This window comes from Molothrus aeneus, unplaced genomic scaffold, assembly GCF_037042795.1.
Source record: "Molothrus aeneus isolate 106 unplaced genomic scaffold, BPBGC_Maene_1.0 scaffold_30, whole genome shotgun sequence".
Taxonomy (NCBI): Eukaryota; Metazoa; Chordata; class Aves; order Passeriformes; family Icteridae; genus Molothrus; species Molothrus aeneus.
The window spans coordinates 2,452,464-2,463,587 of NW_027098964.1; the positions used below are offsets into that span (position 1 = coordinate 2,452,464).

Below are 11,124 nucleotides of genomic sequence, written 5' to 3' on the forward strand. Positions count from 1 at the left end.
TGACCTTCAAGAGCTAGAAATCCTAGGCTCATTAACTATGGATACCTGTTCCTTCTTTCATTTCCTAGGAGAAGATGGCCCTCATTTACCCCATATCACCCAGCCTATAGCAATATGACTTCTCAGTGCAATCAAACTGAGCTTCTTACGTGTGATGAACCTCACACAGATCATTTCAACAAACTTCCAATTCTGTTCCCTAGAGGAATCTGGCTCATCTGTGGAGACAGGGCCTGGCAAGGTATACCCTCAAAAATAGATGGTGGGCCTTGGGACAACTTACAATAATTGCTCCCAGTGTCCAAGAGGTAGTCAAGAAGAAAAGCAGAAAGATTAGATCCTCCTGGGGACATTAATATGAAAGCAACCATGATAGCAATTTTCACTCTCAGAACTCTGGAAAATCAACTGTTGCAAGCATTTTTCTACCTCATGGGGTTCCTCAGCTGCACTGACACAATTAAACAAGTTAGGGTGTTGGCTCAGCAGAGAAGTAAATGCCACCTCTGCTGCAATCAGTGATTTGTTGACAGATGAAGAAGCGGTCAGACACGCCACTTTACAAAACAGAGCTGCCATTGATTTTCTTTTACTAGCACATGGGCATGGTTGTGAAGATTTTGAAGGATTATGTTGTATGAACTTACCTGATCATTCTGCTTCCATTCATAAACAGCTACAGAACCTAAAGGATTTAGCTAATCAAATTACAACGGGTGACCCATCTTGGCTAGACAGTTTGTTTGACGGTCGGAGCTTTTGCACCTTGCCTAAAGGAACTCTGTAAAATAGGCTTGATTATTCTAATAGTAATAATTGTAGTTTTAGTAGCAGTACCCTGTATACTTCAATGTGTGCAAAGAATTATGAGTAAAACAGCGTCTAAAATCTTAGTTGTTCATCAGAATGGGGGAGAGACGTTGGGGAAGATGAAACAGGAAAGCCTTATAAATATGATTGCCTGGCAAAGATTTTGAGAATATGGAAACTATAAGCAAGATTGAAATGAAAGCAAGCTTTGAGATCCCTCAGTTACTGAACAACAGGAAAACAATGGTGTGGCCACTGAAGGTGATCCCCTTTTGATGGAACAACACCCTCTGCCTGCAGACAGGCCCAAGGGGCCGAGCAGACCCTGCCAGCTTGGCAGAAGGGGTCCAAAGAGGAGCTTTTAGGGTTTAAAATGTAACACAGTATGGTAATGTAGTGATTCTTATAGGCCGTATGGAAATGCTGTAGGATTTGTGTGTATGTACTAGATTGGTTCTAGTGGGAACCAATCTAGTACGTACACAATCTAGAATTCTAATGGGAATTAGAATATTCAACACAGAAGATGATTTCTTGTATTGTAATGGGAACTTCACTCTCTTGCCCTTTTACTCGCTTAGCCCATTTTACTCTCTTATGCTTTTGCTCTCTTACCTCTCATCCTCTCAACCCCTCTCTTCTCTCAGGCCTGCTCTGAGCTGTGGCTGGCAGCTCCCAGCAGGCCCCTGCCCCCGGGCCCTTTGCAATGAACCCCAAATCCCAGCAGGCCCCTGCCCCCGGGCCCTTTGCAATAAACCCCAAGTTCCACAAGGCCCCTGCCCCCGGGCCCTTTGCAATAAACCCCAAGTTCCAGACCCGGCTTCAGAGATCTCTCGTCCCCGTCCGTCCCGACCGTGCTACCCCCGATGCCCCTACAGGTAGAAACTCACTCACTAGCAGGAAAAATCCTTCCAATGCATTTTTTCTATTTTTATCCTCTGAGTGTCTAACTTCATTTGCTAAATTTCTACCAGCACCTGGGGGGGCACGGGGGGGGGGTTCAGGATACCCCAAAACTCCCCCGGGACCCCCCAAAACCGACAGGAGCCCCCCCAGGAACCCAGAACCCCACCCCCCCCAACTCACCTGGCTCTGGGCGGGGTCCCCCCAGGTGAGCACCGAGACCCCCCAGGCCCGGCTCAGCCCCTCCCCCCCCGCGTGGTTCGTGGCCTCTCGGCGCTGCAGGTTCACCCCTGCGGGGGGAGGGGAAAGTCAGGGACACCCCCCCCCGGGACCCCCCCAAAACCACCCGGAGTCCCCCCAACCGCCCCCCAGGGACCACCAGAACTCCTCCCCAGGACCTCAGGATCCCCCCGGGACCCCCGAAAACCCCCCCAGAGTCCCTCCCTAGGCCCCCCCCGCGACCCCCCAAAAGCACCAGGACCCTCTCAAGTCCCCCCCAAAACCTCCCAAACTCCCCCGGGACCCCTCAAACCTCCCCCCACAGGGCCCCTTCCCCGGGACATCAGGATCCCCCCGGGACCCCCAAAAACCGCCAGGACTCCCCCCCCGGAGAACCTTAGGATCACCCCGAGACCCCCCAAGACCACCCCGAACATCCCAAGACCCCCCGGGAACTCCCCCGCGACCCCCAAATTCACCCCCAAACCCTCAGTGCCTTCCCGGACACCCCCGGGACCCCCCAAAGGCCCCTCCCGGTCCCCGGAACTCCCTCGGAACCCTCTCGAATCCCACCTCAGGACTCTCCTCGACGCCCCCAGACCCCTCAGGATCCCCCCCCCCACCTTTAAGGGCTCCGGTCTCGGCTCCCACCCAAACGTGACACAACCGCGCGGGCGCCGCCATCTTGGGAGTCCTCCCGACCCTTCCGGTGCGGGAACAGCGAGCGCGGCCCGAGCGTTCCGGGGCAGAAAAGTTCCGGGGAGCTCCCGGCACTCCCCGCGCCGCTCTTATTTGCATAACCCCACCCCTCGTGGGCGTGGCCGGCCCCGCCATGGCGGAGCGGGAGGAGCGGCGCTTCGTGGAGCTGCCCCGGGACTCGGTGCGGCTCATGGCCGAGAGCGCCGGCGTGGAGCTCAGCGATGAGGTGGCGGCGCTGCTGGCCGAGGATGTGTGCTACCGGCTGCGGGAGGCCACGCAGGTACCGGGGATACCGGATGGACTGGGGGGTATCGGAGTTACCGAGGTTACCGGGGATTACCGGGGGGACCGGGGTTATCAGGGCTACCGGCTGCGGGAGGCCACGCAGGTACCGGCATACCGGGGATACCGGGGGGTACCGGGGATACCGGATGGACTGGGGGGTATCGGAGTTACCGAGATTACCGGGGGGACCGGGGGGACCGGGGGTTACCTGATCCTGTTCCCATTCCCCCATTCCCGTCCCCATTCCCATTCCCATTGTGCCCGTTCCCATCCCCGTTCCCAGTTCCTCGTTTCCCGTTTTTCCCCATTCTTCATTTCCCATTTTTCCCGTTTTTCCCCATTCCCAGAACAGCTCCCAGTCTCTCATGTCCTGTTTTTCCCATTTTTCCCGTTTTTTCCCCATTTTTCCCCGTTGTTCCCCAGAACAGTTCCCAGTTCCTGAAGCACACTCGGCGCCGCCGCCTCACCGTGGAGGATTTCAACCGAGCTCTGCGCTGGAGCAACGTGGAGGTGGGGACAGAGGGGACACTGGGGGGACACTGGGATGGACTGGGGACACTGGGGACAGAGGGGACACTGGGGGGACTGGGAGGGCTGAGCCTGGGGACACTGGGGCTGTGCCCGATCCTTGCAGTGTCCCCAAATCCCCGGGGATGTCCCCGATGTCCTCACTGTCCCCAATGTCCCCAATGATGTCCCCAATGTCCCCATTGTCCCCCCCAGGCCGTCTGTGGTTGTGGCTCTCAGAACTCTGTTCCTGAGTGTCCCCAATGATGTCCCCAATGATGTCCCCACTGTCCCCCCAGGCCGTCTGTGGCTGTGGCTCTCAGGACTGTCCCTGTTCATGTCCCCAGTGTCCCCAATGTCCCCAATGTCCCCATTGTCCCCCCAGGCCGTCTGTGGCTGTGGCTCCCAGGACTCGCTCCCGTTCCGGCCCCTCCGGGACTCGGATTTGTTTTTCCCCGAGGATCGGGAGGTGAATCTGCTGGAGCTGGCGCTGGCCACCAACATCCCCAAGGGCTGCGCCGAGACTGCGGTGAGAGGTGCGCCCCAAAATGTCCCCAAAATGTCCCTGGGAATCCCCAAGGGCTGTGCTGAGACTGCAGTGAGAGGTGCGCCCCACAACGTCCCCAAAATACCCCAAAATATCCCCAAAATGTCCCCCAAAATACCCCCAAAATATCCCCAAAATGTCCCCAAAAATATCCCTGAGAACCCCCAAGGGCTGTGCTGAGACTGCAGTGAGAGGTGCGCCCCAAAATATCCCCAAAATACCCCAAAATATCCCCAAAATGTCCCTGGGAATCCCCAAGGGCTGTGCTGAGACTGCAGTCAGAGGTGCGCCCCAAAATGTCCCCAAAATACCCCAAAATATCCCCAAAATGTCCCCCAAAATATCTCCAAAAATATCTCTGAGAACCCCCAAGGGCTGTGCCGAGACTGCAGTGAGAGGTGCGCCCCAAAATATCCCCAAAATACCCCAAAATATCCCCAAAATGTCCCCAAAAATATCCCCAAAATATCCCCAAAATATTCCTGGGAACCCCAAAATTATCCCTGAGAACCCCCAAGGGCTGTGCTGAGACTGCTGTGAGAGATGCACCCCAAAACATCCCCTGGGAACCTTCAAATATCCCCTGGAAACCCCAAAACCATCCTGGGAACCCCAGAATTATCCCTGGGACCCCCAGAATTATCGCTGGGACCCCCGAATCCCCCCCTGGGACCCCCCAGCCGGGCGGGGGTCTCACTCATCCCTCCCCCCCCCCCCCCGCAGTGCACGTGTCCTACCTGGATGGCAAAGGGAACCTGGAGCCGCAGGGAGCAGGTCAGGAACGACCCCCAAAGACCCCCCTGGGACCCCCCAGGACCCCCTGAAATCCCCCCAGACCCCTCCCCAGTTTCCCCCTTTTCTCCTCCTCCCAAGCCCCCCTGAAATCCCCCAGATCCCCCCCCCCGCCCAAGACCCCCAGGACCTCCCCAGGACCCCCAAACTCATCCCAGAGCTCCTGGAGACCCCCAAGATCCCCCACAGAACATCCAGAACGCCCCAAAATCCCCCAGACCCCTCCCCAGACCCCTCCAGGACCCCCCCAGACCCCCCCAGGACGCCCCAAAATCCCCCAGACCCCTCCCCAGACACCCCCTGGGACCCCCCCAGACCCCTCCAGGACCCCCTGAAATCCCCCAGCCCCCTCCCCAGTTTCCCCCTTTTCTCCCCCTCCCAAGCCCCCCCAGCGGGGTTGGTTTCACTTTGGGGGTGCCCCCTGCCCTCCCTGCAGTGCCCAGCGCCGTCTCCTCGCTCAGCGATGACCTCCTCAAGTATTACCAGCAAATCACCCGCGCCGTGCTGGGCGACGACCCCCAGCTCATGAAGGTGGGGGGTGAGGGGGGTCTGGGGGGTCTCAGGGGGGCTGGGGAGGGGTCTGGGGGATTTCAGGGGATCCTGGAGGGGGTCTGGGGGCCTTGGGGGGGGTCTTGGGGTGAAGGGCAGGGGGGATCTGGGGAATTTCAGGGGGTCTTGGAGGTCTGGGGGGATCCCAGGGGTTGTCTGGAGAGGGGTCTGGAAAGGGGTCTGGGGGATTTCAGGGGTCCTGGGGTCTCAGGGGGGCTTGGGATGAGGAGAAAAGGGGTCTGGGGAGGGTCTGGGGGATTTCAGGGTGTTCTGGGGGGGTCTGGGGGATTTCAGGGGGTCTCAGGGTGTCTATGGGGGCTTGGGAGGAGGAGAAAAGGGGGCTGGGGAGGGTCTGGGGAGGGGTCTGGGGGATTTTGGGGCGTTCTGGATGTTCTGTGGGGGATCTTGGGGGTCTCCAGGAGCCCTGGGATGAGTTTGGGGGGTCCTGGGGGGCTCTTAGGATGGGGGGCAGGGGGGATCTGGGGGATTTCAGGGGGTCCTGGGGGGAGGAGAAAAGGGGGAAACTGGGGCGGGGTCTGGGGGATTCTGAGTCTCCCCCCCCCCAAGCCCCCCCAGGCCGGGCTGACCCCTCTGGGCCCCCCCAGATGGCCCTGCAGGATCTCCAGAGCAACCCCAAGATCGCGGCGCTGCTGCCCTACTTCGTCTACGTGGTCAGCGGGGTGAGCCGGGGGGTCCTGGGGGTCCTGGGGTGAGACTGGGGGGTCCTGGGGGTCCTGGGGTGAGCCTGGGGGGTCCTGGGGGTCCTGGGGTGAGACTGGGGGGTCCTGGGGTGAGATTGGGGGGTCCTGGGGGGTCCTGAGGGCTTTGGGGTGAGTTTGGGGGGGCTCCTGAAGGGAGTTAGGGGGATCTGGGGGGAGTTTTGGGGGGTCCGGGAGGGGTTTGGGTGTCCTGGGGGGGAGTTTAGGGGGTCTGGAAGGAAGTTTGGGGGGTCCTGGGATGAATTTAGGGGTTCTGGGGGGGATCCTGAGGGGGCCTGGGAGGAGTTTTGTGAGCCCTGAGGGGGTCCTGGGGGCTCTTGGTGGGTTTGGAGGATCCTGGGGGGAATCTGAGGTGAGATTTTCGGGTCCTGGGGTTGTTTTCGGGGTCCTGGTGGGGTTTGGGGTCTTGAAGGAATCTGGGGTGACTTTTGGGGTCCTGGGGGGGTCTGGGGTGACTTTTGAGGGTCTTGGGAGGGTTTAGGGTGGGTTTTGGAGGTCCCTGAAGGTCCCCAGGGGATTTGTGGCATCCCAAGGGGATCTGGGGTGAGTTTTGGGGGTCCTGGGGGTCTCCAGAGGCTGCTGAAGGTCTCTAGGCTGGGCTGAGCCGGGCTGGGCCGAGCTGGGCTGAACCAGGCCAGGCTGGGCTGAGCTGAACCAGGCCAGGCTGAGCTGAGCTGGGCTGAGCTGGGCTGGGCTGAGCTGAGCTGGGCTGGGCTGAACCAGGCTGGGCTGGGCTGGGCTGGGCTGAGCTGGGCCAGGCTGGGCTGGGCCGGGCTGAGCTGGGCCAGGCTGGGCTGAGCTGGGCCGGGCTGTCCAGGGCTGTCCCCGGAGCGTCCCCAAACTCTCCCTCTGCCCCGGCCCAGGTGAAATCCGTGAGCCACGACCTGGAGCAGCTGAGCCGGCTGCTGCAGCTGGCTCGGAGCCTCCTGCAGAACCCGTTCCTGTGCCTGGGCTCCTACGTGGGCAGCCTGATGGGCTCCGTGCTCTACTGCGTGCTGGAGCCCCTGGCAGCCTCCATCAACCCCCTCAACGACCACTGGACCCTGCGTGACTACGCTGCTCTGCTGCTGGGACGCATCTTCTGGTGGGCACGGGGGAATTGGGGGGGTCCCAGGGGGGTCTGCGGGGTCAGGGCCCCGTGAGGGGTCCAGGAGGAGGGCAGGGATGGGGATTTTGGCCGGGTGATTCGGAAGGGGCGGTTTGATATTTGGGGATTTGTGTTATTTTAAAAGGAAAGGATGTGGTAGAGTGAAAGAAGAGGAGAAAGGGTTTTATTGGAAGGGAAGGGAAAAGGAAAGGGAAAAGAAGGAAAGGAGAAGAAAAAGGAAAAGGGGAAGGAGAAGGGAAAGGAAAGGAAAAAGGAAAGGAAAAGGAAAAACAAAAAAAAGAAAGAAAAGGAAAAAAGGAAAGGAAAAGGAGAAGGAAAAGGAAAAAAGGAAAGGAAAAGGAGAAGGAAAAGGAAAAACGAAAAAAGGAAAGGAAAGGAAAAGGAGAAGGAAAAGGAAAAAGGAAAAAAGGAAAGGAAAAGGAGAAGGAAAAGGAAAAAGGAAAAAAGGAAAAGGAGAAGGAAAAGCGAAAAACGAAAAAAGGAAAGAAAATGAAAGGAAAAAGGAAAAAAGGAAAAGGAAAAACAAAAAAAGGAAAGAAAATGAAAAGGAAAGGAAAAGAAAAGAAAGTAAAAGGGAAGGAGAAGAAAGGAAAGGAACAGTAAATGGAAAAAAGGAAAGGAAAGGAAAAAAGAAAAAGGAAAAAGGAAGGAAAAGGAAAAAGAAAGGAGAAGGAAAAGGAAAAAGGAAAGGAAAGGAAAAAGGAAAAACAAAGGAAAAGGAGAAAGAAAGGAAAAGGAAAAGAAAAGGAAAAAGGAAAGGGAAGGAAAAGGAAAAAGGAAAGAAAAAAGAAAAGAAAATCTCGTGACTGCTCAGAGTCCCCACACAGCTGAGCCTGTGATTGGCCATTAATTAAAACCAAGCGCGCGAGCCCAGCCCAAGGCTGCCCTGCTGCACCCAATTCTCGCCTTTCTGTTCCTCTGGGGCCCCTCGGCCTCTCGGGAGGATCAGACCCGGCAGGAGAATGCCCAGGACCCGTCTCAGTGCCCGCTGTGCCCGCAGGAGCCACGGGGAGCTGGTCAGGGGCCTCTACCAGCAGATCCTGCTCGCGCTCCAGAAGGTCCTGGCGGACCCCGTGCGGCCGCTCTGCTCCCACTACGGGGCCGTGGTGGGGCTGCACGCGCTGGGCTGGAAGGTCTGGGGGCCCGGGGGGGTTTGGGGGGGTCCTGAGGGGGATTTGAGGGGTTCTGAGGGGGTTTGAGGGGACTATGGGGGGTTTGGGGGGGTCCTGAGGGGTTCTAAGGGGATTTGAGGGGACTATGGGGGGTTTGGGGGGGTCCTGAGGGGTTCTAAGGGGATTTGAGGGGACTATGGGGGGTTTGGGGGGGTCCTGAGGGGGTTTGAGGGGCTTCTGAGGGGATTTAGGGAAGCTATGGGAGGGTTTAGGGGGGTCCTGAAGGGGTTTTGAGAGGGTTCTGAGGGGATTTGAGGGGACTGTGGGGGGTTTGGGGGGTCCTGAGGGGGATTTTAGGGGTTCTAAGGGGATTTGAGGGGACCATGGGGGGTTTGGGGGGGTCCTGAGGGGTTCTGAGGGGGTTTGAGGGGACTATGGGGAGTTTGGAGGGTCCTGAGGGGGTTTGAGGGGCTTCTGAGGGGGTTTGGGGAAGCTATGGGAGGGTTTAGGGGGGTCCTGAAGGGGTTTTGAGAGGGTTCTGAGGGGATTTGAGGGGACTATGGGGGGTTTGGAGGGTCCTGAGGGGTTTTGAGAGGGTTCTGAGGGGATTTGAGGGGACTATGGGGGTTTTGGGGGGTCTCAAGGGGGTTTTGAGAGGGTCCTGAGGGGTTTTAGTGGCTTCCTGAGGGGGTTTGGGGGAGCTATGGGGGGGTTTAGGGGGGTCCTGAAGGGGTTTGGGGGGTTCTGAGGGTTGTAGGGGGGTCCTGAGGGGGTCCCAAAGTGGGTGTGGGGGGGAACCTGAGGGGGTTTGGGGTCATCCCAAGGGGGTTTTGGGGGTCCTGAAAGGCACACGGGGGGGTCTAAAGGGGCTCTGGGGGTTCCATGGGGGGCTTTGGGGGTTCCGGGGGGGTCTCAGCCCATGTCCCCCCCCTCCCCAGGCCGTGGAGCGGGTGCTGTACCCCCACCTCCCCACGTACTGGCCCAACCTCCAGGCCGTGCTGGACGATTACTCCGTGTCCAACGCCCAGGTCAAGGCTGACGGCCACAAAGTCTACGGCGCCATCCTGGTGAGGCCGGGGGGGCTTTTTTGGGGGGGGGGGGTCCGCACCCCTTTAACCCCGCCTTGGATCCCTCTGACCCCCCCCGTGTCCCCCAGGTCGCCGTGGAGCGGCTGCTCAAGGCCAAGGCTCAGCAAGCCCCGGGATTTGGGGGTCCCGAGGGGTCCCCCCGGCACAGCCCCCCCGGCCAGGACCCCCCCCCCGAGCTGGGTTTGGGCCGCCCGGTGATACCGGGGGGCGCCGCCGCTGCTTCCTCCTCCTCCTCCTCCTCCTCCTCCTCCTCGCCGCCGTCGCCGCCCTCGCCGTCGCTGCGGGACATGTACCGCGAGCTCTACGACTTTTTCGGCGACAGCCTCGCGGCTCGGTTCGGTACCGGCGCCCCCGCCGAGCCCCCGAGCCCCCCGGGAGCGCCCGAGGGCGCCCGCAAGGAGCCCCCGGCCGAAGGAGCCGCCCGCAAGATGCCCCAGTTGACCAACGCCACGGTGAGCCCGAGGGACGAGGAGCCGCCCCCGCCGCGCCCGGAGCGGCCCCCGCTGCACCGAGCGCCGGGACCCCCGCCCCGGCCCCGCGGGACCCCCCGCGCCCCCTCCGGTCACCGGCCCGGGGCCCGGGACGTGTTCCAGAAATGTCGCTTCGCCCCTCGGGGCCCTCCCCGCTTCAGCTTCGTGATCGCGGGGCGCCAAACCGGGCGGCGCTGCCCCGGCCGAAGGTTCCAGACGAGCTTCCCGCAGCCGCCCGGGGCCGCGCTCGGCTCCCGGTACGCGCAGCGGCTGCCGATGATCGGGAGAACCGCGAGGGCCCCGCGGAGATGGCCCCGAGCCGAGTACTCGCTGCTGCTGCTGCTCTGAGCCCGGCAATGGGGCTGGAAATGGGGCGGGGGGCGGCAGGGGCCTGGGGCGGTCCTAAAGGGGGCGTGGAGTGGTCGGTAAGGGATGGGGAGTGGCCACTAAAGAGGGGGTGGTGGTCAGTGGATGGTGTGAAATGGGCAATAAAGGAAATAGAGGAAGGGTTGTGGTCATTAAAGGGTGCCCAGTGGCGAGCAGAAAGGGTTTGGTGGTCAGTGGGTGGCGTGGAGCGGTCACTGCATGGGCGTGAGCGGGCATCCAAGGGTGTCCGGTGGTCAGTGGAGAGGGTGTGGTGGTCAGGGGGTGGCATGGAGTGGTCAGTGGATGGTGTGGGGTCAATAAACAGCCCCAGTGGTCAGTGGGGTCAGTGGTCAGTGGGGTCAGTGGTCAGTGGGGTCAGTGGTCAGTGGTGTCGGTGGTCAGTGCCTGCTGTGGGGTCAATGGTGTCAGGGGTCAGTGGTCAGTGCCTGCTGTGGTGTCAATGGTCAGTGGGGTCAGTGGTCAGTGCCTGCTGTGGGGTCAGTGTTGAGTGGTCAGTGCCAGGTGTGACCCCAGCAGTCCCCGAGAGCTCCTCCCTACTCAATAAAATCTCAGTTTTCCATTTTCTCCCCCAATTCCCCCCTCCCCCTGCAGTGACACCCCCGGCCACGCTGCCCAACGGATTTTACTGAAAAACCTCAGAATTTACAAATTCCCCGCCCCAGCCCAGGCGCTGCCGAACCATTCCGGGCAGAAAACCCCGCAAAAAATGGAAAAACTCCTGAAAAAGCGGCGAGGGGGGCTCGGGCTGGAGCTGCAGCAGCATTTGGGGGTCCCGGTGCGACCCCCCCGGGCGGGCGCTGAGCTGGAAACGCAGCAGCGGCTGCGGGGGGGGCGCGGGGGGGGTCCCGGTGTCCCCTCGGACGATGGCCGCGGTCACGGCCCGTTCCAGGGCCAGGGGGGACCCCCCGAAACCCGGGACAGCCCCAGAG

General features: G+C 60.2%; 1 protein-coding gene across 3 annotated transcripts; it reads left to right on the forward strand.

The window, feature by feature from the left end:
* Positions 1-2,749: 2,749 nt before the first annotated feature.
* TAF6L (TATA-box binding protein associated factor 6 like) lies at positions 2,750-10,759 on the forward strand. 3 transcript variants are annotated; one of them, XM_066570639.1, is made up of 10 exons: positions 2,750-2,911; positions 3,340-3,426; positions 3,809-3,959; positions 4,694-4,744; positions 5,199-5,293; positions 5,917-5,991; positions 6,894-7,114; positions 8,139-8,271; positions 9,189-9,317; positions 9,407-10,759. In XM_066570639.1, the coding sequence occupies exons 1-10, from the start codon at positions 2,765-2,767 to the stop codon at positions 10,154-10,156; spliced, it is 1,839 nt and encodes a 612-aa protein (XP_066426736.1). In that variant the 5' UTR covers positions 2,750-2,764; the 3' UTR covers positions 10,157-10,759. The 3 variants fall into 3 exon arrangements, with proteins under 3 accessions (XP_066426736.1, XP_066426737.1, XP_066426738.1); XM_066570640.1 differs by having other exon boundaries at positions 8,139-8,196; XM_066570641.1 differs by lacking the exon at positions 5,917-5,991.
* The last annotated feature ends 365 nt before the right edge of the window (positions 10,760-11,124 follow it).

Coding starts and splice junctions, on each gene's coding strand:
- TAF6L (XM_066570639.1), top strand. CDS start 2,765: ATGGCGGAGCGGGAGGAGCGGCGCTTCGTGGAGCTGCCCCGGGACTCG. Junction 2,912..3,339: donor GGCTGCGGGAGGCCACGCAG/GTACCGGGGATA, acceptor GTTGTTCCCCAG/AACAGTTCCCAGTTCCTGAA. Junction 3,960..4,693: donor CGCCGAGACTGCGGTGAGAG/GTGCGCCCCAAA, acceptor CCCCCCCCGCAG/TGCACGTGTCCTACCTGGAT.